General features: G+C 48.3%; 1 protein-coding gene across 1 annotated transcript in view; it reads right to left on the reverse strand.

Annotated features, from left to right (window-relative positions):
* Nucleotides 1–9967, reverse strand: part of CENATAC (centrosomal AT-AC splicing factor) — a 40405-nt gene extending 30438 nt beyond the window's left edge. The window contains exons 1-3 of the mRNA XM_077456902.1: nt 9796–9967; nt 9552–9718; nt 3450–3548 (exon numbers count right to left, since the gene is read on the reverse strand). Coding sequence (XP_077313028.1) covers nt 3450–3548; nt 9552–9718; nt 9796–9918 — 389 coding nt within the window. The 5' untranslated portion in view covers nt 9919–9967. The remainder of the gene's footprint in view (nt 1–3449; nt 3549–9551; nt 9719–9795) is intronic.
* Nucleotides 9968–25630: the final 15663 nt, after the last annotated feature.

Below are 25630 nucleotides of genomic sequence, written 5' to 3' on the forward strand. Positions count from 1 at the left end.
CAAGCACGGCGATACCATGATTGTTAAACCAGGTATTGGTACTTTTGGCAGATGCCAAGTCCTGCTGGAAAATGAAATCAGCATCTCCATTAAGCTGGTCAGCAGAGGGAAGCATTAAGTACTCTAGAATTTCCTGCTAGAGGGCTGCACTGACTTTGGACTTGATAAAACACAGTGGACCAACACTAGCAGATGACATGGCTTCCCAAATTACTGACTGTGGAAACTTCACACTGGACCTCATAAAACTTGAATTCGGTGCCTCTCCACCCATCCTCCTGAACCTGGGGCCTTGATTGTAAAATTAAATGCAAAATTTACTTTCAACCGAAAAAGAGGACGTTGGTCCACTAAGCAACAGTCCGGTCCTTTTTCTCCTTAGCCCAGGCAAGATGCTTCTGACATCTCTGGTTGAGGAGTGGCTTGACACCAGGAATACAACAGTTGTAGCCCATTTCCTGCACACGTGGCCAATCCTTGTGAATCTTCCCCCAAATTCTTGAATGGCCTTTGCTTCACAATCTTCTCAAGGCTGCGGTTATCCCTGTTGCTTGTGCACCTTTTTTCTACAACGCTTTTTCCTTCCACTCAACTTTCCAATAATATGCTTGGATAAAGCACTCTGAACAGCCAGCTTCTCTAGCAATGACCTTTTGTGGCTTACCCTCCTTGTGAACAACTGTCAAGTCAGCAGTCTTCCCCATATTTGCATAACCTACTAAACCAGACAGAGACCATTTTAAGGCTCAGAAAACCTTTACAGACGTTGTGCTTATTAGCCGATTAGAGTATGACACAGTGGGGGTTATTTACTAAAGGCAAATCAATTTGCACTACAAGTGACATCGTAAGGGGCGGGGTCACCATGGGACATCAACCCATGTGACATCAACCGAAGACCCCGCCCCTTGTCCCTATATAAGTCGCCGCGTGCCCGGTCCCCGTCATTGTGAGCGGAGGACTCGGCGAGGCAACATCTGAAGAAGAAGAGAAGAACGGAAGGCGGCGGCGGCGGAGGCGACAGAAGACCGGGCCACCGCCTGTAAAAGAGCTAGAAGAAGGCGCGGTGGCCCGGCAGAAGAACTGAAGAGGGGGACAAGACCCCCGAAGTCGGAAGAAGAGGCCGGCGGCGAGGAAGAAAGCCGGGCTCCTCCGCTAGCAAAAGAGCTACAAGAAGATAGCGGAGGAGTCCGGTGAGAAGACCCCGAAGACGGAAGACCCCCGGAGCTGTGCAATAAACTATTTTATCTTGTGTGTTGTGTTTTTTTTTTGTACTTTATTTTACAGGTGAATGGGTAGGGGTACATTGTACCCCATACTCATTCACACAGGGTGGGGGGCCGGTATCCGGGGCCCCCTTATTAAAGGGGGCTCCCTGATTCCGATATGCCCCCCGCCCGCAGACCCCGACAACCAACGGCCAGGGTTGTCGGGAAGAGGCCCTTGTCCTCATCAACATGGGGACAAGGTGCTTTGGGGTGGGGGGGCCGCGCGGCCCCCCCTTCCCCAAGGCACCCCCCATGTTGAGGGCACGAGGCCTGGTACGGCTCAGGAGGGGGGCCGCTCGCTCGTCCCCCCCCTTTCCTGGCCGCCCGGGTAGCGTGCTCGGACAAGGGTCTGATGTGGACCTGGGGGGACCCCCACGCCGATTTTTTTTCCCCTTAAGCCCCGCCTACCTGAAGACCCGCTCGAAATGAGCAGACTTTTCTCCGGGCGGGAAAAGTCCGCTCATTTCAAAAGTACGGCGGACTGGCATACACACGGCCGGATTGTCCGCCGGAATGCGAGTCCGGCGGGAAGATTGGAGTGTAAAACTACTTTCTAAGTACGCCGTACATTCGGGTCAAAAAAGTATGCCGGAGGCTACACACGGGGGGATTGTTTGGCGGACTTCAGTTTGCCGGACTTTTCCACCCGCTTGTTTGATCGTGTGTACGCGGCATAACTCTGCAAATTAAAAAAAAAGCCTTGTATTCACTGATAAAAATATTTTTAAAGGATAAGGTTACCCTTTGTAACATGTTACATCCATATATGTAGGGTGTAACATATTTCTGTGCTCCATCAATTTGCAAAACCCCTCCCCCAATGTGACAGCAAGTGGGGGATTCTCTCCCCGTACCCAGTCACAATTTAAAATGCGCACGGCCATAAATCCTGTATAATAATAACTTAGTTAGCCCACATAACCGAGTCATTCATTCACACTGTGAATTAATTTATTGATCTGTGAATGAAGGAACCATTACCATCTTCTGCCACAGTAGACAGCTTGTAGTTCTCAATGAACTGCCACGGCATTGATGAGCGCTATTGTAGTTACGGGAGGTACCGGCAGACACTATACAGAGTTTATATAGGAGCATGACATTGCACCTACTATCTGCTGATGCAGTTACAATGCTTTGCAAGCTGCAGTGTAAATATATATATTTGCACTTTTTTACCTGAAAAATCATGTGCATTTATTATGTTAAAAAAGGGTGAACTTTTACTTCAAAGTATTCAGGTAGCAAGATACCAGACAGCCTTCAAAAAACTGGGAATGGTACCGTATATACTCGAGTATAAGCCGAGATTTTCAGCCTCTTTTTTGAGGCTGAAAGTGCCCCCCTCGGCTTATACTCGAGTCATCGCCGTCTGCCTGCCCGATCAGCGTGTCGAGCAGACAGACGGCGGCCGTTCTACTATTCAAAAAGCCGCGCCTCCCTGTCTGTGATAGGCGGAACACTCAATTTCCCAGCAGTGAGTGGTCCGCCTATCACGGACATCCGCTCATCCTCATACTACGGACGAGGATGAGAGGATGTCCGTGATAGGCGGAACACAGACTGCTGGGAAATTGAGTGTTCTGCCTATCACAGACGGAGGCGTGGCTTTTGAACAGTGGAATGGCCGCTGAGGCGCCGACGCCGTCTGTCAGACGAGAAGAGCGGCGATCCTGGCATGGCAGAAGCACACAGGCTCGGGACGCAGGCTCGGGACACAGGGATGGACGGACACACAGGGATGGACAGGCATGTCTCACCCTCGGCTTATACACGAGTCAATAAGTTTCCCAGTTTTTTTGTGGTAAATTGGGGGCCTCGGCTTATATTCAGGTCGGCCTATACTCGAGTATATACGGTAAATAAACATTTTTTCATTTGGTTTTCATTGTCTGCTTCTGTGAGAATAAAACACTATAATAGAATCGGTACTATAACCCCTGGTGTGTTATTTTTTTTTCATTCATTGCTTCCCAACCGCATGCTTGCTTATTATACAGGAATGAAAAAAAAAAAAAAACACACACACACACAACAACAAGTATAAATAGCAGAGGAGGAAATCAATTAGGTTAGGGTTTGAGTGAATACACAAAAACCTAAATACTTCTGGATTTGGCAACTGTCTTCTTAACAAGTAGCTCCAAAAAATAGATTAAAGTAGAACTTGCAATAACTTACCTGTCAAACTCTTCTGTGGAAAGAAAAAAACGTGCCTTTAGTTTCACATCAGCCTGGTGTGTCCACCAAAATTTGTTTACTGCTTTCTTGTGTTCTGGACTGTGAAACATGAAAAAAAAAAAAAAAAAAATATATATATATATATATATATATATATATATATATATATATATATATATATATATATATATATATATATATATATATATATATATATATATATATATATATATATATATATATATATATATATCTGGTACAATATTTTTATTAAGGCAAATAAACAGGGACATCCACAGAAATCCCACGCTGAGGATACAAACAGTAAGCATGATCAAGAGCCATAGTAGAGCACTACAAACAGAATGTGCTCAAAGGAGTATTATAGCAAACTAGAATGTCCTCCCGATCGAGGCCAAGGGACAACACTCCAGGGGATGGGTACACTAGTCCTAAAAATAAATAAAATAAAAAAGGGGGGGGGGAGGAAAGAGATCCCCAGGCTGGGGAATAGACGACATCAGGTGGGAAGGCCCCAGATGGACCGATGCAGAGTTAGAAGAGCACAGGACTACCACGGGGACCACACCTTAAGAAATTTAGCGTGAGAATCATGGAGAATACTGGTCATCATACTGGTAATGGGGAAAAGGGGTGTGTTAGTGGGAGGATATATTAATATCATTAATAATAAAACAGTTTATTACCATGATGTTATACACGCCTATAATGTAAATAACCTTTGAGACATAGCTGTCACAAGGTTACCAGGATAATAATACCATCTGGTGATGATTAACCACTTCCCGACCAGCGCACGACGATGTACGTCGACAGAATGGCACGGGCAGGCATATTGGCGTACAGCAGGGCTCGACAAACCCCAGGCGCCTGGTCGCATTTGCGCCTAGAATTCGTGTCCTGGCGACTGGGGCAACGCTGCTGGGGTATCCCGTCTCCATTTGGACCCCGAACTCCGCTGCGCAATTGCATCAGGCCGCGCCGGCCAGTAATTGAGGCCGCGGCTTTGCGGCCTTCTAAAATCTTTCGGTAGTCTGGCGCCATCTTGTGGTGGATGTATAAATTACACCCTATTCCAATAATGCTAATTCCTAATGGAGTGAAGCTCCCCTGCCTGTTTTTCACTGCCCGCCCATTTCCTTCCCAAAGTGAAGAGAAGGAAGTGATTGCGGGCGTCATCTGGCGCCTTTTGCCCAACGGTGAGTGTGGTGGCTGGTAAATGGCTTCTCATTATATTATTAATTTATTTAATTTTATATATATATATATATATAAAAAAATTTGTAAAAAGTAAAAAAAAAAAAAAAATTTTAATTAAGGAAAAAAAAAGGGGGGGGGGGGGTTGGGGCTGCGGCGCTATCTTCCCCTCACTCGTCTCCATGTCAGGCCAGGGACAGGTCCGGATCGCTGTTACCGACCTGGCTCCTAACTTTTTAAGCTGGCTCCTAGGATTCCAAGCAAATTTGTCAAGCCCTGGCGTACAGGTACGTCCAATATTCGATGGCGCCCTGCCATCGGGAGCGCGCCGCCGGCGGCGTGCTCCCGCGCTGGTCGGGACCCCCGTGATTCCGGTCGCGGGACCCGCGGACTCGATCGCCGCGGGCATCCCCGCAATCGTCTCACGGAGCAGCCGAATGGAGGAAATGCTGTATAAAACAACATTTCTCCATTCTGCCTAGCAACTAGTGACGCTGATCTCTGCTCCATGTGATTGGAGCAGAGATCAGTGTACACTAAATGAAAGCCCAACCCCCCCACAGTTAGTAACACACCCCTAGGAACACTTAACCCCTACACTGCCACCCACTGGTTAACCCTTTCACTGCCAGTGTCATTTACACAGGAATCACTGCATTTATATAGCAGTGATTACTGTATAAATGACAATGGTCCCAAAAATGTGTCAAAAATGTCCGATGGGTCCCCCACAATGTCGCAGTCACAATAAAAATCGCAGATCGCCGCCATTACTAGTAAAAAAAAAAAACAATAAAAAATTATTAATAAAAATGCTATAAAACTATCCCTATTTTGTAAACGCTATAACTTTTGCGCAAACCAATCAATAATTGCTTATTGCGATTTTTTTTTACCATAAATATGTAGAAGAATACGTATCGGCCTAAACTGAGGGAAAAAAATGTTTTTTTTATATATTTTTGGGGGATATTTATTATAACAAAAGGTAAAAAATAATGCGTTTTTTTTCAAAATTGTCGCTCTATTTTTGTTTATAGCGCAAAAAATAAAAATCGCAGAGGTGATCAAATACCACCAAAAGAAAGCTCTATTTGTGGGAAAAAAAGGACGTCAATTTTGTTTGGGAACCACGTCGCACGACCGCGCAATTGTCAGTTAAAGCGACGCAGTGCCAAATCGCAAAAAGTGGTCTGGTCTTTGACCAGCAAAATTGTCCGGTCTGCAAGTGGTTAATACTTGGTTTCCTGTCCCGAGTCTGTGCACCCCAAAAAGAGGAAAGCGGGAGATACCACATCTTATTTATACATTATAAAATGCTCACAAAATTCTTATGCAAGCAAGTTTATGCATGCTCTTGTGACATATAGCTAGACACTAAAAGTGAAGTATAAAACTTCAGAATAAGTTCTCAAAACTAAATTAAAAGCATATTGCTCTATAGCCAGAACAAGATGAAGTCACTATTGTTCAGTCATATCACTACAAGTGCCACATTAGCAGGCCATGTGCCGTGGGTGTCCCCGATACCGGCTGTGTGTGTCCAAAGACACATACAGCTCCTGTAAGGCACTCCCCTCCCTCCTCACAGGAATTTGACTAAAAGCAGCAGGACAATATATAGAAAAATATAAATATTTTTTTTCATATATTGTATTATTAGTATCACTTCTAGAAGCAGCACTGGTTCACGATTAATTATTTATATTCACGTGTTGGCGCCGATCCCCTTTTTTTGTTAATCATTTTTAACAGCACCTCAATGTCTCCTGGGAGAATTGGAAGTGAGAAAGGTGTTGCTGGAGTTGGAGAAAGGGCTGGATCTGTGAGAGAAGTCAAGCAAGTGTTTCGGTATGGAGGTGGGTAGGAAAAAAAAGGTTTTCATTCCAAAACAGAAGGTGCATTCCCTGCATTAACCACTTGAGCTCCAGTAGATTTTACCTCCTTAATGACCAGGTAATTTTTTGCTATTCAACACTGCGCTACTTTGAAGTGGAAGTAAAGTCACCCAATACAATTTTCCCCATTTAAATAATCAGCACATATGCTATCAATTGCCGTCTCTAGATCTAGTCAAATTTGCTTACTTTTCCTGCAAACTGTTGCTGTTCAGTTATACGACGTCACCGGCGCATGAGCAGAATGTCCCGTTTACAGCACACTTATCATGCCATTAGTCCTTTTAGTAACATGCTATGGTGCCATCATGTCCTCTCTACAACCCTGTGAGAGTACAGACCCAGAGTTTCCCCGTTTACACTCCCATGTGACTTGAAACATCACAGGGGGTGTAATCATCTGTGCATAGCACAGGACAGGTGGGAAGAGGTCACCTGACAGGGTTGCCACAGTAATCCAGAATGAAAAAACGAGGCTTGGCTAAAACCTTACTGGGCATGTGCGAGATTATGGCGGGGGAAACAGAAAGGGCAGAACCAGACACCGCTGCTGCCTTGGAAGACCATATGCAAGATGGCACTGGCTTGAGACATGAAGGAAGAAAGTAAAAAAAAAACACACAACATAACAGTAAAAAACATCCGAAGAGATCACTAATTAGGCAGAATGCTTTATTATACTGGCTGCATTGAGAAGGAGCACTTGAGGGGCAGAGTTTACTATCTGTTTACCTGGTAATTGCACGCTGTACTTAAACAAAATGTATATATTTTTTTATACAAATAGTGCTTTCTTTTGGTGGTAGTTGATCACCACTGGGTTTTTTATTTCTAATATAAAAAAAAAAGTTTATATCAATAATAAATCATACATCCCTGTATGTTGTCATGGTTAAGATGCCCATCTAATGCTACATACACATGACTGGACTTTGACAGCAAAGGTCCGACAGAACGATACCGTCAGACAATTCGATCGTGTGTGGGCTTCATCAGATCTTTGCTGTCCAAAAATCTGACGGACTTTAGAAATAGAACACGTTTTAAATTTTTTCGCCGAAACTCCGCCAGACCCAGTTTCCATCGAGAAATCCGCTCGTGTGTATGCTAGTCTGATGGACAAAAGCCAAAGCTAGGGCAGCTATTGGCTATAAACTTCCTTATTCTAGTCCGGTCATACGTCATTCGAATCCGGAGGACTTTGGTGTGATTGTGTGTGGCCAAGTCCGTTCATTCGGAAAGTCCGTCGGAACTCTGCCGAAAGTCCGTCGGGTAGACCGGTCGTGTGCATAATATATTTTTGAAACTATCGATGCTCCATGCTGATACCACTATTTGTGGAAGAGAATGCCACATCTTTACTGCTCTGACAGTAAAGAACACAGATAAAGGTTAAACCGCTTCTCTTCCAATTTTAGTAAATGGTCCTGTGTCTTTTTAACCATTTCCAGACCGGCTCACTTTGAAGAGGGATATCGTTGTTATGGCAGCAGCCAACTACCATAACCCCAGTATCCTCTTCTTCAGGGAGCGGTCCGGTTTCAGATAAAAGTGGTCTCTGGGGCGGATTCACCACGAGATCCCATTCATTGGCAGCTCTTCTGTGCCCTCTGCAGCTTATCGGAGCCGTTGGTAGTGGCGGAGGTGATCAGTTCCTCTCCCTGGCTGGGTATGGAGATGAGTGAGGGGAAGATATATTTAACCACTTGCTGCCAGCAATATAGCAAAATGACGGTGGCAAAGTGGTTTTAATATCCTGACCAGACGTCATATGACGTGATCAAGATTTTCAGCCACTGCGCACCCCCGGGGGCGCGCATCGTGGCGATCGTTGTTGCGGGGTGTCAGTCTGGCACCCCACAACTACGATCTCGGTAAAGAGTCTCCGACGGAGACTCTTTACCACATGATCAGCCGTGTCCAATCACAGCTGATCACAGTGTAAATAGGAAGAGCCGTTGATTGGCTTTTCTTCACTCGCGTCTGTCAGACGTGAGTAGAGGAGACGATCGGCTGCTCCTCTGACCAGGGGGGGGGGGGGGGGTCTGTGCTGATCGATTATCAGCGCAGCCCCCCCTGAGGATGCCCACACTGGACCACCAGGGAAACCACCAGAGATGCCCAGTACCAGGTATGCCACCCTAGACCACCAGGGATGCCAATCAGCACCCACAATGGGCATCACTGATTGGCATGCATTGTTTGGCATCCATTAGTACAATATAATACAATGCTGCCTATCAGTGCCCATGCCAATTTGTGCCACCTATCAGTGCCCATCCGTGTCGCCCATTAGTGCCACCTATCAGTGCCACCTCATTGGTGCCCATCAGTGGCACCTTATCAATCAGTGCCCGTCAGTGCAGCCCCATCAGTGCCCATCAGTGACCACGCAATTGTCATTCAAAATGCGACAGTGCTGAAATCTGAAAATCGGACTGGGCAGGAAGGGGGTGAAAGTGCCCAGTATTGAAGTGGTTAATATTACTTTAATATGCTTTAGAGCCACTTAAAGCAGAGCTCCAACCAAAAGTGGAGCGGGCACCTGTTTTTGACAGGTACACGCTCCCACTTCTGGGGGATTTTTCCACGATGAGTTCAGCCGGAAGTCCCCCCTCCCCCCCCGCTGCTGGGCCATTCACAAAGGGGAGCGCGCTTCGTGCATGCAAAGCAGGGAAGCGGCTGTGAAGCCTGAAGTCTTTAATTGCTGAATTCCCTTACAAGCAATGGTGGCGGCAGCAACGGAGAGGTGATGGGAAACATCGGCTGGGGGGCCCAACATCGCAGGATCCCCGGACATGTAAGTGTCCATATATTAAAAGTCAGCAGCTGCAGTATTTGTGGCTGTTGACTTTTTTTTTCTAAAGGAGACCTGAGCTCCTCTGTACAGGCACAACACTGCCAGTACTGTGAATGGACTTTTACACTAAACAAGGCGCCTACACCCCTCACACACACAGAGCCCTGAGAGGTGTCAGTTCTGTACCTGCACATGTGTTCCAGCATCCCTCCGTACAGCACCGTCACACTGCCGTCACTGATGTGTCTCCCCACCTCCTCCTCACAGCAATGACACCAATACTTCTCCTCGTGTTCCCGGGGATTAAACTTCTCCACCACGGCCACCGCAATCATCCTCCGGGCCGCCTCCACCTGAGGAAAGACGTGTAGAGCGCTGAGCTCCGGTACACGGAGAGCACCGACCCCCCCTCATCTCCCGATCCCCTTACCTTGTCGGAGAAGGCTTGGAGCAGAGCCTGCAGCCTCTCCCGGTGTCCCTTCTCATAGACATGTTTCCTCCGGCCATAGAACGCCGTCCTCCGACACACCGCACACTCATACACCACCATCATCACCACTTCCGGGTACCGCAATCGCAATACACGTCACATGACACGCTCCAATGTTTGGTCACATGGCACGCACTAATGTTTGGTCATATGACACGATCCAAGGTTTGGTCAAATGACACGCCCCAATGTTTGGTCACATGACATGCTACCCTCTTGTGGATTGGTAGTTGTTGGCTTAAACTATGAATACAGTAGTGGAGACTGGAGAGGAGTGTGGGGAATTCATGCAGGGGGCCCTACACATCTTTTAGAAATTCTTTGGGGTTCAGCACCAGAAGTGTCAGTTTTTAGACCTCATTTATGTACCCCAGAGAGTTTGTGGGTTCTGTACCGAGATGCAAAACTGTACCTGAACCATCATTTTCTTTCCACAAATAGAGCTTTCTTTTGGTGGTATTTGATCACCACTGGTGTTTTTATTTTTTTCTAAACAAACTAAAAAAGACCAACATTTAAAAAAAAGTGTAGCGCCAGCTCCTGAAGAGCACTCGCTATGTGTTTTGTCATTTAACTTTTCCTGGAACCGCAGTTTGATTTTGGGTTTAATTACTTAAAATTTTGACCTCAGTACCAGTCTGGCTGGACTGCATGGTGTTCTGCCTGACCATAGGTGGCGCTGTCATCCCTGGCAGGGTCAAGAACGCAGTCTAGTTGGGTGCATTAAGGGTTTACTCTCAGAACCAGCCCAGTTGGAGTGTCACTCTTGCTGTGCATTCTGGGAGAGGCTACTTAAAGGGGTTGTAAAGGTAAATGTTTTTTCACCTTAATGCATTCTATGCATTAAGGTGAAAAAACATCTGACAGTACCTGCGCCCCCAGCCCCCCGTTTTACTTACCTCACCCCTCGAAAATCCCGCACTCGCCGCTGCCATCCTTCCTCGCCACTCAGCCTGGGCGCTGATTGGCTGGAGTGGATGGATGGAAAGCAGCGCAGCCATTGGCTTGCGCTGCTGTCAATCACATCCACTGACGCGGAGCGCCGGGGGGTGGGGCCGTGTGATACAGCAAGTGGCTATAGCCGCCAGCTGTATCACGGGAGCGCGCCCGCAGGTGCTTCTCACCATGCGAGGGAGCTCGCATGAATGTGAGAAGTACCTGCGGGAAGAAGCAGAGACAGCTGCCGAGGGACCCCAGAAGACCAGGTTCGGGGCCACTCTGTGCAAAACGAGCTGCACAGTGGAGGTAAGTTTAACATGTTTGTTATTTAAAAAAAATGTACTTTACAATCCCTTTAAGGTGCTGACGTCACGTGCTTTGGGGTTCCGGTCCAGAAGTGCTTTCTGGCTGATTGTCCTGGTCCTCCTGACCAGCCCCCAGGACTCTCATGGCCTGGGGTGTGGATCAACCTGACTACAGGTCTTGGGCTGGCTAGAAGGATTCAAAGGTGGTCCGGTGCATCTCGGTTTGTGGAGAAGCCCAGCAACTGTGAAGGTATCCAGGGGAGGACTCTTCGGGAGAAGGCCACACAAGGGTTGGCATCTCAGCAACAGCCTGGACAAGTTGAAAGACCCCAAGTGAATCTGGTCTTGTGTGGTATCGCCTGACCGGCTACAAGATACTGGTACCATACGAGATTTCTCAAAGTGTTCTACAGACTTTCAGTTTTACTTAAGTGTTCTATAGAAAGTCTATGGCAGACTTGGTCTGATTGAAACACCCTGTTGGCTGCTAGGCCTGGTGATAGAAGGACTATTCGATAAGGGTGAGAATCCAGCTGTGAATGGCTATTCTCTGGATTTCCTGATGTGAGAGACTTTTCCTATTTGAATTAGCACTAAAGAGTACCTGGACTTTCCTACCTAAACCTTCTAACCCCATGTTGAGAGACTGTGTTTGTTAACATTTTTTTACAAATAAAAATCCCTTTAAATGGATCTAGCGTCAGTGTCTACAATTCTATACTCCTGTTTATTCTCCATCACCAGCATCTGAAGTGAGGAATGGGGATATTTGTTCAAGAATGGTTGATACACCTAAAAGGCAAAGAGAAAAGAGAGATATTCACCCACCAAAGAGAGTGATTTACGATACACTGGGTGAATGCTCTGAAGCAACTCAACATACTAGCAAAAGAAACTCTGAAATGCCTGGTCCCTCTACCTTTGATTCATTGAGGGACAACCCCAACCCACCCCTTGACACATCTGTACCGGACACTATGGTGTCAGCTGTGAGTGCACAGGACAGCTCCCCATCACAAGTGAACTGATTGGAAGCTCCTCTATCTGTATTGTGTAACCATATAGAGACAAGAATACAGGATAGAGTCAAGAGTTTGAACTTCTTCGGGGACCAAAGAGACAAAGTAGGGTGAGTGTGTAGCGATGATATCCTTGTCTTCTGATGTGTATTAGCATTATAATGAAAGTCTATGGATGGTTCTATAGCTTAGTGTTTGACGCCATCTAGCGGCCAAATACTGAAAGTGAACTCAAATGATATTTGGCTTTCAAGCATTGAACTTGAATTTCCAGGAAGTAACTGTTATTTACATTGGAGAGTTGACCCCTTTACCCAGGATGCTGAGTGACCTAACCATGGACACCCTTTATTGCATTGCATGCTGGGTAGGAGATAAAAGGACCCTGAGCGGCCATTTTAGGTCTCTGGGGAATGCATGGCCTGTCTTTGAGGACTCGTGGAGAGGCCTCCCAGAGTGACCTATTGCCTGTGTGGAGCGCAACCCTGCTCGGTTGTGTGAGTGACCTGAAGTGCCAGCGATTCAGAGATCAGATTGAGAGGATCCAGAGACACTCGTTTGATCATTGGAAGGCCAGGTCCACCTGTCAGAATTGGACGGAGTGACGGAGCTGGCTGACGCAGAAGCAAGCGGCAACTACCAGCCCAAAGTTACCATACCAAGGTTCAGATCCAGTTAGTGAGTGGGTTGCTAGCCACCGTTTTCTAAACCATTGCATCTAGTCAGACTTATATACAGGCCTCACTGGGATACCTAGTCCCAAGGAGAAGGAGTATAGCAACTGACGCTAGGCAGGCATAGGGCCCACTTACTATCACACTTCAAGCACTGTATTATATTTGTGGAAGCAATTCTAGAATCATCCTTAAGTCAATTTTAACTGCTTTAACCTTGGATTCCAAATTTATATCAAGTTACACTTGCTAGCGAAGATACGAAGATAAAGACTGAGTACTTTAAGTCAGATCTCATGCATAGCTACAAAAGTAGGGGGAGCTCCCATATATATATATATATATATATATATATATATATATATATATATATCTATATATATATATATATATCTATCTATATATATATATATATATATATATATATATATATATATATATATATCTATATATATATATATATATATATATATCCTCATTGTTTGTAACTGTATGTTGGATGACAGTACAATTGTTGTAATCACCCATTTACATATATAAATATAGTAAAATATACTTTGGTTAAGTACCTTGTTGTGTGGAGTATTGTTTTCTCTCAGCAGGTGGAGCCAGTGGATCCTAAGAGGACAATACAGGTATATTGGGATATATTAAATTGTACTGTATTGTATTGCACCACAGCTGTGTCAAGGGGACTGAGGCAAGTTAGTGGGGTTTTGTCACTAGAGTGCATGCCCAATCAAATCAGCCGCTCCTTCGGGAGTCAGTGCTACAAAAGTTTTTCTTTGTTTCGGTTATAAAATGTTGTTTTCTCCTTCACTGATGGGCACTGATGAGGCAGCACAGATATGTAGAAGTAATGGGCACTGATAGGTGGCACTGATGGACACCAATAGGCGACACTGATTTGCAGCACTTGATGGGCACTGATAGGCGATACTGAGTGGCACTGATGATGAGGTACTGACAGGTGTCACTGATTGGCACTGTGATGGGCACATACAACCGTTTTTGTTGGGACACTGACTGGCAGCTGATGGGCACCATTTTGGCAGCTGTGGTTTCACATCTGATGGGGCTGTGCTGATTGCCCCCCCCCCTCCTGACAGGGAGAGCTGCTCTCCCTGTCAGCGCGAACCAATGAATGCCATTTACCAGCACATCCAGGTTCACGTGATGATCAGTTGTGATTGGTCACAGCTGATCATGTGGTAAGGAGGCTCCATACCATGATCAGAGATGCAGTGTGTCAGTGTGCGCACCTGCATGTTATGATGCTGGACGTTATATGACACCCAGTCAGGATAACAGGACCACCGCCCGGCCGTCATTCTGCTATAGTCCAGGTGAGAAGTGCTTAGGGTAAAATAAACTTTCAAAAGCTGCTCCCCCAGCCCCCCTTAACCATTCACCAATCTCGATCCAGCACTGCCCTGTCGTCTCCTCTCTCTCTCTTCTCACAAGAGACTCAGAAGTAGCGGGAGCTATTGGCTGCTGCTGCTATCCATAAAATCCTGTAAGAGGGCTTGCTATGGGGGCACTCAGAGAAGAGGAGGAGCCAAGATCGCATACAGGATACTCCAGAAGAGCAGGTTTGGGGCCACTCTGTGCAAAACTATCACAGAGCAGGTAATTATAACATGTTTTTATTATTTTCAGAAAAAAGGAAGCTTTATAACCACTTAGGCTAGGTTCACACATGTCTGCTCCAAATCTCCCCTCAGTTTTCACTACCAATTTTCAAAGCAGCTGTTCAGGTGCGATGTAGATGCGGTTCAGATGCAAATTTCTGGAGCTGGCAGCAGGGGCGTACCTGGAGCATTTGGCACCCGGGGCGGATCCTATATCTGGCACCCCCCCCCCCATTAAAATTTAAAAAATGCCCCACTGTGCCCCCTGCATCCTTCAATTTCTCTTTGTCACTACTGCGTACCCTCTCTCCACAACTGCACCTCTGGATCCCTTTACATTACACAGCACCCTGCACCTCTGGGCCCCTTTACATTACACAACACCCTGCAGCTCTGGGACCCTTTAGATTACATAGCACCCTGCCCTTCTGGACCCCTTTACATTACATAGCACCCTGAACCTCTGGACCCCTTTACATTACACAGCACCCTGCACGTTGGGACCCCTTTACATTACATAGCACCCTGCCCTCCTGGACCTCTTTACATTACATAGCACCCTGAACCTCTGGACCCCTTTACATTACACAGCACCCTGCATCTCTGGACCCCTTTACATTACACAACACCCTGCAGCTCTGGACCCCTTTACATTACACATCATCCTGTAGCTCTGGACCCCTTTACATTACACAGCACCCTGCACCTCTGGACCCCTTTGCATTACACAACACCCTGCCCCTCTGGACCCCTTTACATTACACAAGACCCTGTACCTCTGGACCCCTTTACATTACACAAGACCCTGCATCTCTTGACCCCTTTACATTACACAGCCCCCTGCGCCTCTTGGCCCCTTTACATTACACAACACCCTGCCCCTCTGGACCCCTTTACATTACACAAGACCCTGTACCTCTGGACCCCTTTACATTACACAGCACCCTGTTCCTCTGGACCCCTTTACATTACACAAGACCCTGCCCCTCTGGACCCCTTTACATTACACAAGACCCTGTACCTCTGGACCCCTTTACATTACACAACACCCTGCCCCTCTGGACCCCTTTACATTACACAAGACCCTGCATCTCTTGACCCCTTTACATTACACAGCCCCCTGCGCCTCTTGGCCCCTTTACATTACACAACACCCTGATCCTCTGGACCCCTTTACGTTACACAGCACCCTGCAGCTCTGGACCCCCTGCATGTTACACAGACCCCCCCCTTCAGTGCAGCCCCCTCTTCAGTGCAGCCCCCCCGTTCAGTGCAGGCCCCCCTGGTTCAGTGCAGGCCCCCCTGGTTCAGTGCAGGCCCCCCTGGTTCAGTGCAGCCCCCCCGTTCAGTGCAGCCCCCCCATTCAGTGCAGCCCCCCCATTCAGTGTAGCCCCCCCTTCAGTGTAGCCCCCATTCAGTGCAGCCCCCCCCCCGTTCAGTGCAGCCCCCCCCCGTTCAGTGCAGCCCCCCCCCCCGTTCAGTGCAGCCCCCCCGTTCAGTGCAGCCCCCCCCGTTCACTGCAGCCCCCCCCCCGTTCACTGCAGCCCCCCCCCGTTCACTGCAGCCCCCCGTTCAGTTCCTCAGATCAGCACGGCGGCACATGCTCAGCACTGGGTGGGGATCTGAGTCAGTAGATCCCCTCCCCCTGTTTACACATAAACAGAGAGGAGGGGGAGGCGGCTGCTCGGCTGTGCCTGCCTGTGTGACATCCGTGATCGCACAGACAGACAGCCCGCGGCCGTGAGAGGAGGGGATGGAAGGAGCACCGCTGTCACCCTGCACCCCCCGCACACCCCCTCCCCCTTGCATCACAACTCGATAGATAAGCTTGGCAAGCTCTCCTCTCCCTGCGTGCGCCTGTCACTGTGCTATCCCGCAGCGCTGCCACCGCTATAATCGCGGAGGGGGGTGCCGGCCTGACACCCCCCCAGTGTGTAGTACCCGGGGCGGCCCGCACCCCCCGCCCCCTACTTAGTACGCCTCTGGCTGGCAGCCACCGGCGTCTTTAACATTAGCTGGTTGTTAAGGAGCAGGCCAGGAGGCACGTCCTTATCAATGGATGACTTAAAAAACAATGTCTCCCTGTGTAGATCTCCATCATTATTACCGATGCCTGCCGCCACTGCCGACCTGAAAAAAAACAAGGTCTGCTCACACTGAAGGCTCCCGTCATCTGACAGTCCCTAAATGGCTAAGGGGCAAGGCCACCCGGCGATGTCCTCAACCGGTGCATGCTGGGTCAGTGATGTGACATTGCTGGGTGGCCCCGCCCCTTAGCTATTAAATAACTGGCAGATGGCGGTAGCCTGTGACGTGAGCGGACTTGTTTTTTTTTTCTTCCGGGTCGACAGTGGCAGCAGGCATGGTGAATGACCATGGATCTACACCGTGGGACATTGTATTTGTTTTTTGTTTTTTAATAATGGATTGTCAAAAATTGTCTCTGTGTTTTTATTTCTTTTTGACAGTTTTTATGGTGAATGAGTAGGGATACAATACTGCCCACAGTCCCTCACAACCACCAGCCCGGGTTGTGGGAAAGAGGCCCTTGTCCCCTTGTTGAGGCTATGTGGCCTGGTATGGTTCAGGAGGCAGGGGGGGTGCTCATTCCTCCGCCACCCCCCTGCCTTTACTGGCCTGCCAGGCCGCATGCTCGGATAAGGGTCTGGCATGGATTTTGGGGGGGAACCCACGCCATTTAAAAAAATAAAATATTACGGGATTTCCCCTCAAAATCCATACCAGACCTAAGGGTCTGAGAAAATGCACAGGACTCCTTTAAATTTGCACCAAATTCACACTGACGCTGCACCGCATATATTTAAACTGGCTGCATAGAAAGCTGCTTTGGTTCACATGTCATGCGAATTGGATGTGGATCAAAGCGCATCCAATTCACATATATGTGAACAGAGCCTTGAACCAGTCACGCTGACAGCCAATGCCAGGACAAGATCATCCAGTGTAGAGAAAGGCTAAAACCCCCAATAAAGCATGAATAAAAACACAATTTTACAGCTCTTACTGCGAAGAAACCTTTCCGTATTTGGAGATAAAATATCTTTTCCTGCAGATGTAAAGAGTGCCCCCTTGTCCTCTGTGATGACCTTAAAGTGAATAACTCAACACCAAGTTCAATATATGGACCACTTATGTACTTGTACATGTTGATCATATCCCCTTTAATCTCCTCTTCTCAAGAGAGAATACATTTTGTCTCAGTTCCTCTAATCTTTCCTCATAGCTGAGCTCCTCCATGCCTCTTATCAGTTTGGTTGCCCTTCTCTGCACTTTCTCCAGTTCCCCAATATCCTTTTTGAGAACTGGTGCCCAAAACTGAACTGCATATTCCAGATGAGGTCTTACTAATGATTTGTACAGGAGCAAAATTATATCTCTGTCTCTGGAGTCCATACCTCTCTTTTTTTTTTTTTTTTTTTTAAATAAAATTTTATTGAACAAAGGCATACAACAAGTTGTACAAAAGTTGTGGGCTAATACTTTTCTCATTGAGACAGAAAAAAGATAAAGGCAGAGAATAAATAAAAACAATCAGGTAACTCGGGGTTTGATAAGAACTAAGCAAGTTGTATATAACAAAAAGGAGGATTCACCATTCCCCCAAGAAGGGAGAAGGGGAAGCCTCCCCTGGATGGATCTGGTGGTTAGAAGATAACCTGGTGTGCAATATAGGAACAATCTACAAGGTAACATAGAGTATAGGTGTAATGCAGTACATAGGGGAGGAGGGGGGGGGGGGGAGGTGCTGCACAGTTCCCGGCCGTCCATGAAAGGCGATGCATGAATGAGGCCCCATGTGAGGGGGAGATAGATAGGAGCACAGAGACACGCATGGTATGATTTCAGGTTGCAGCGATTGGCGCCGGTAATGCGTGACCCTTATAGATGGAGTGGTCCTCGAGGTGGGCTCGTTCCTGGGGGGTGAGTTTTGAAGACACATATAAGTCCCATCTATTGTGGAAGCGAAGTTTGGCTTTGGCGTGCAGAAAGCTAGTGTTTAATTTGTCCCGAAAGAGGAGGTGCATGAGTTCTCTGTCCACTTGTGATACAGATGGTTTGTTCGTGGAAGTCCAGTTGGCCAGGATGTTTCTTCTGGCGAGTAACAAACATAGCAAGGCCCAATCCTTGCCCAGAGGTGTGGAAGTAGCCGACCAAGGAAGCAGTTTGGGGTCCCAATGACCAAAGATAAGGAGTACCGGATCCTTGGGGATTTTCAAAAGTGTTATCTTGAAGATAAATGCCAAAATTTCATCCCAGAATGAGGAGATAACCATGCAGGACCAGTAACGATGGGTAAGGGAAGGTCTTGGATGCTGGCAGAGAGGACACAAAGAGACCGCAGGTTGACCTGAGGGTGGGGAGTATAGAAAAGGTATGTGCGCTCGGTGCACAATTTTTAGTTGGGTTTCCCTCCAAATTTCATTTGGGACCAACTTGTAGACTGATTGTAGTCCTTGTAGGATTTTGTCCACAGTATCAACACTTGGAAAGTCTTTAGCCCAATTAGAAACCGAGGAAAGTTCCAAAGAGGGTGTAGTATTCAGCAATAGAGGTTTGTAGATATCTGAGATACCATAAGAGTCTTTATGGATGAGTACATCAATGAACGAGGATTGGAATCTTGCGTGCTCTGCTCTGCATGTTTTCTGCATGAAACTGAGGCATTGACCATAGTGGAAAGCAGATGAATCCGGCAAAGAAAACTTAACGGCTAGCTGGCGGAAGGAAAGTGGTCGACCAGAGTCCGGGTCACACAACGAGAAAAAGGAGTCAAGGCCTTGTTGACGCCATGTATCATAGGGTTGGCGGTCCAGCCCCGGGGTAAAGGTCGGGTTGCCTTGTAACGGGAGATGTCTAGATATGTAGGGAGACAACTTAAGGCTCTTTCGTGTTTCTCTCCAGGCAATGGCCGTGTCCCGCAGTAAAAGGTTGTGTTGCAATGACGGATCCAATTGTTTCCATTTGCAGTGGAGAAGTGCAGCTAGGGAGTAAGGATGGGTCATTTCAGCTTCCAGTGAATAGTTGGAGCAGCGGGATTTTTGGGATATCCAGTCCAAACCTACCCTTAAAAGACATGCTAAATTGTACATTCTGAGATTGGGAAGACTAATACCCCCTTCGCTCCTGGGAAGGTGAAGTTTAGAAAAGGCAATGCGGGGCCTCTTACCTCGCCACAGGAATTTGGAAATTGATGAGTTTAAAAGTTTAACATCCTTATGCCTGAGGAGTAAAGGTATCGTCTGAAGGGGATACAGAAGGCGAGCAAAACTAACCATTTTTACCAGGTGACACCTTCCCAAGAGCGAAAGAGGCAGATCCATCCAGTTATCCAGTTCCTGCATAAGTTTAGTAAAGAGGGGGGGGTAGTTCAAGTGATAAAGAGATGAGGGGAGCTTCCCTATCCTAATGCCCAAGTAAGTAATATGGGTGTTAGCTACCTTAAAAATAGAGTGGTTTGCCCATGTCGGAGGTGGAAGGGAACCCAAAGGGAGTATTTCGCTCTTAGAGTAATTAATACGCAATCCCGAGCACTGCCGGAATCGGTCAAATATGGATTTGATCGTGGGCATGTCTGAGGAGGGGTTGGCAGAAAATATCAAAACGTCGTCGGCAAAGAGGGAGGTTCGTAACTCATGTGACCCGACTCTGATTCCGTGCAGCGGTGCATTATATGTCAAGTGTCTGGATAATGGCTCTAACGCTAGGTTAAAGAGAAGTGGGGACAGGGGGCAGCCCTGTCGGGTCCCCTTATGTAGCCGGAACTCATCAGACAGAAGGCCGGCGGCCACCAGTCTGGCTGCAGGGGAGGTGTACATGGAGCTGATCAGGTGCAGGAAAGGTCCGGTGAAGCCCATATCCCCCAGTACCATGGAAAGCCATTCAAAATTAACATTATCAAATGCCTTTTCGGCGTCCAAAGTAATAATAGCCAGATCGCTGGTTGGATGACATCTAGCATATTCTAATGCCATCATCACCTTCCTGATATTGATAGTTGCCGTTCTGCCCTTGACAAAGCCTGACTGAGCGGAATGAATCAGGGAGGGGATGATGTCGGCCAGCCTGTTGGCTACTATTTTAGAAAGAATTTTGACGTCAAGATTAAGGAGAGAGATGGGTCTATATGACCCAGGCTCTTGCGGGTCTTTACCCTTTTTTTCTAACAACTTAATAATTGCTTGGTTACCTGACGGGAGATAGGGGCCACCAGACCATATATGTTGGTAGACAGCAGCCAGAGTCGGAGTTAGAAGAGTATTCAAGGATTTTTTTAGAATTCGCCTGTTAATCCATCCGGGCCTGGGGCTTTGGAGGAGGCTAGCTTACGAATCGTGGCAGATATCTCTGAAGGGGAAATGGGGGCGTTTAATGAGTCGAGTTGAGAGGGAGATATTCGAGTCAGGCGCGTACCATCAAGAAAATCGCGAAAAGTGGGTCGATCAATGGGGTCCGCCGCATACAGAGAGGTATAAAAGCGGAGCATTGCCGCATTTATGCCCTTCGGAGTAGACATGACCGTGCCGTCGGGGTTGCGTAGCGACGATATGACCGTGGGACGGTAGGGTCCCTTGCACAATCTGGCAAGAAGCTTGCCAGCTTTGTTGCCAAATTTATGTAACGTGGCGTCAAAGTGGGCCCTTTTAGTGGTTTCCAATGTTTCAGCCCAAGTGTCAAATGACTGTTTGGCTGTGTGCCAAGCTTCGCGATTTTCAGGGGAGTTTAAGTTAGAGAGCGCCCGCTGGGCCATATGTAGTCTGGAACTGGAAGCTTTGTATTGGGACTGGGCGTGTTTCTTGAAAGAGGAGGCATACGAGATAATGCGTCCCCTAATGCCCCGTACACACGAGCGGACTTTTCGACATCCAAACTCCGACGGACTGAGTCCGGCGGACTATCCGCTCGTGTGTGGGCTGCAACGGACTTTAGCTTCGCAAAAGTCTGACGGACTTTAGAAATGAAGCATGCTTCAAATTTTCCCGACGGAACTCCGCCGGACCCGGTCCCCTTCGAAAAATTCGCTCGTGTGTGTGCTACTCCGACGGACTAAAACCGACGCTAGGGCAGCTATTGGCTACTGTCTATGAACTTCCTACGTCGAATCCAGTCGTACGTCATCACGTTCGACTCCGTCGGAGTTTGGTGTGATGGTGTGTGGTCAAGTCCGTTCGGTCGAAAAGTCCGCCAGAACTCCGGCGGAACTCCGCTAGAACTCCGTCGGAAGTCTGTCAGACTTAATCCCTCTCGTGTGTACGGGGCATAAGGAACGCCTTACCTGCATCCCAGAACAAGTGCGGGTTGTCGACATGTGTTGCGTTAGTTTGCGAGTATGATGCCCACTCTTTCAACATGTAGGTTTGAAAATCTGCATTGTGCTGTAAGAAGGAGGGGAAGCGCCAAATTCTGGGATTAGGGTGTAAGCCGGGGGTGTCTAGGGTCACTGATATCGGAGCATGGTCTGATATGGCTATGTCATGGATTTCCGCCGTCGGAAGGAAAGGGATTAAATCGTCAGAGCCAAAAAAATAGTCAATCCTAGAGAAGACATTGTGTGGATAGGAATAAAAGGAAAATTCCCGGTCGGTCGGGTGGTGTAGTCGCCAGATGTCATGGAGGTGGAGGGATTCCATAGTCAGCGCCAGGGTCGTGGGAGTGATAACAGTCGAGCAAAGTATAGGGCGGGGGGGGGAGGATTTGTCGTCTGCCGGGTGAGCAACAGAATTAAAGTCACCCCCTACCAGATGTGGGAGGTGTGGGAAGTGCAGAAGCCAACTGGTCAGCGTGCCAAAAAAGGATTTTGTGGGACTATTAGGAGCATAAACATTTGTAATAGCAAGTTCCTTGGTCCCTATGAGGGCCCTGATAGTGAGGAGTCTGCCCTGATGATCTGTGTCAGTAGAAAGGATCTTACAAGGGAGGTTCTTATTGATAAGAATAAGAACCCCTGCTTTTCGACCCACAGCTTCAGCGCCCGCCACCTCACCTACCCAGAGCTTCCTCATCCGGACAAAGTCCGATGAAGAGAGATGGGTTTCCTGTAGCAGTGCTACGTCAGTCTTGAGTCTCTTGAGGTGACGCAGTACCTTCATGCGTTTGTTGGGGGAACGGAGCCCTTTAACGTTCCACGATACTACTTGTAGCATGGTGAATCGTTAAGAGCAGTGATAGCGGGAACAGATAATACCATGTGTTCGGGAGGACCCGGGACATAAAACAGCAGGAGCTGCGCTCCAGAGAAGGCCAGGATGAACCTTGGTAGAATGACAGCAAGGGGGAATACATCAGGTATAAGTGCAGCTGTATAAGAAGGGGGAAGGAAGGGACGGGGAAGGGAGTGGCAAACAGGCCAACCAAAACAACTCACTGTGAACTTCACTTTTTTCCGCATGGGGGGTCACTGTGTAGACCAGCTCCCAGAACCAGGCCATCGAACTGATATAATTACGGCTGCCCTAGAGAAGGAATATGGCCCGCCGTCACCCCAGGCAAGGGTCAGAACGAAATGAGATGGTCCACACAGAAGACCCCACAAGGGGAACCAGTGATTGTAACCTGAAAGAGGGAATTGAGAGGCTACACACAAATATTGACAGAGGAGGAATAAAATAAGATACATGCAGTTCTAATAATACAATAACATAACATCCATAGGCCAAGGGCCCATGGGCCATGGTGAAGACATATGAACAGATAGTGCAGCGCCCAGAGCCAGTCACGGCCCTGGGCAAATAATACCTTATGAATGCGCACAGCGCGCGGGTGGACCAGGATGAGAGTAAGTCAAAACAGGAGCCACTTCTACCAGGTGGAAACGGGTGGTAGGTGAAGCTGTGTCCCTAAAAAAGAAGGGAGAACAAAAAAGAAAACACGGTCCAAGTGTTCATCAACGAGCATTTAAAGCGTGGGGGGCAGGACCTGAGGCCCTGAAGCGCTTGGGGGAGTCCTTCCGTGGGCTCCTCTGGTCAAGAGCTCTATTGACAGGGGCTGCCTTGGGAGCCGGGCTCAGTGGAGGACCCGAACGTAGCGATTTCAGAAAACGCGATGCATCATCGGGGTCTTGAAAGGAGAGTTGTTCTCCGTTGGGTGCTTTGATCCGTAGAATTGCCGGAAATGCAAGAGTGAATTTCAACTGCCGTTGGAATAGTTCCGTACAGATATGTTGAAAAGCCTTCCTCTTCTTAGAGACATCCACTGAATAGTCAGCAAAAATCAGGATTTTGACTCCATCAATTTGAAGCGATCTGGACTGACGATACTGCTGCAAAATGGAGGCTTTGTCTGCGTAATTTAGATATTTAGCAATTATCGGGCGTGGGGACTTGCGGTCCGAGTTCGGCGCCCCTACACGATGTGCTCGTTCCACGACGAAGGGTCCCCCCAGGCCCAGAGCCTCCGGGATGCGGTTTGCGCACAGGTCTGATAGGGCAGAATGGTGGAGCGACTCTGGAATACCAACAAAACGCAGGTTGCTCCTCCTGGACCTATTCTCGAGGTCATCGAGTTTTTCCAAAATAAATTTGTTGGTTCTGTCCTGGGCTTGTTCCAGGGACTGTGTTTGGTATAATTCTTCCTCTAATGTAGAGATGCGACTTTCAGCCTCATTAAGTCTGGATGCATGTTCCCCAAGTTGGGCCTGAATTTTATGCATGCCCAGGGTGACAGCTTTTTCAACAGAGGCCGCTATCATAGGGGAGAGGAGAGCAGCCACGGCTTGTGCCAGAAGCTCAGTCTGTGGGTCTTGCAGCTGTGGGGATGGCAAAGCTTGTAGCATGGCCGCAGGTGCTACAGGCCCAGGTACTTGCGTGGAGGCAGGTGGATGCATGGGAGGGGGTGTCTTGGAGGCCGTCTGGCCTTGCGCTGGGTCTCCTACCTCCATCGCTGGTGTCTGCTCCTCCGGGTAGGCCGCGCTGGCTGGAGCGGGGGCCGAAGCGGTGTAGGCCGAAGCCGGGGCCTCGATTTGCGGCGCGGCCTGCCGCGCGGTGGCGGCCGCGTACGAACGCGGCCCGGTTTTTTCAATGAACCGGTCCATCGTGGAGCCGGTATCGTGGGGAGGATGGCTGGCCGGTGTAACGGGCGAAAATGCCTGATTTAGAGCAGATTTGCAGGCCGGTCTGCGGGAGCTGTGTGGCGGGACAGCTACTCCATACGGCGCTGGAACCGGAAGTCCATACCTCTCTTAAAGCGGGAGTCCACCGGGACTCCACGTTTTTTTTTTTTTTTTAAAAGCCAGCAGCTACAAATACTGCAGCTGCTGACTTTTAAAATAGTAACACTTACCTGTCCAGCGCGCCCGCGATGTCGGCACCCGAAGCCGATCTGTAGATCGTATGTCGGGTGCTGCCGCCGCCATCTTGGGTATGGGAATCAGGAAATGGAGCCTTTCGGCTTCATTTCCCGGTTCCCTACTGCGCATGCGCGAATCGCGCTGCGCAATAAGGACGGTCCCCGCTGCCTCTGGGATCCGTGTGTTTCCCAGCAGGCAGCGGGGCACTTGCGGAAAGGGGCGGGCACTTGCGGAAAGGGGCGTAATATACGCCCCTTTCCGCAGAGAGCTATCCCGGAAGTGGGTGCAGAATACCTGTACTGTACAGGTATCTGCACCCCCCTCCCCCCTGAAAGGTGCCAATTGTGCCGCCGGAGGGGGGGAGGGTTCCAATGAGCGGAGGTCCACTTTAGGGTGGACCTCCGCTTTAATACAAGAAAGGACTTTGCTCGGTTTGGAAACTGCAGCTTAGCATTGTATGCTATAATTACGCTTGTGATCTACCAGAACACCCAGATCCTTCTCCACTATGGTGGTGTCACTGGAAGGAGAACTGTGCCTGCATCAGTGGTGTGTTAGTGAAAAGAAAAATGCCCCTGCGTCAGTGGTGTCAATGGAAGGAGAAGTGTCCCTGCATCAGTGGTGACACTGGAAGGAGAACTGTCCCTGCATCAGTGGTGTCACTGGAAAGAGAACTGTACCTGAGTCAGTGGTGTTACTGGAAGAAAAAGTGTCCCTGCCTCAGTGGTGTCACTGGAAGGAGAACTGTCCCTGCATCAATGGTGTCACTGGAAGGACAAATGTCCCTGCATCAGTGGTGTCACTGGAAGGACAAATGTCCCTGCATCAGTGGTGTCAGAGGATAGAAAAATTGTCATTCTGCAAGCACTACTACCCCTTGAACGTGACAAATTCACATAAATGG

The sequence above is a fragment of the Lithobates pipiens genome, unplaced genomic scaffold, assembly GCF_037356315.1.
Source record: "Lithobates pipiens isolate NorthernLeopardFrog02 unplaced genomic scaffold, aLitPip1_a1.2 Scaffold_27, whole genome shotgun sequence".
Classification (NCBI taxonomy): domain Eukaryota; kingdom Metazoa; phylum Chordata; class Amphibia; order Anura; family Ranidae; genus Lithobates; species Lithobates pipiens.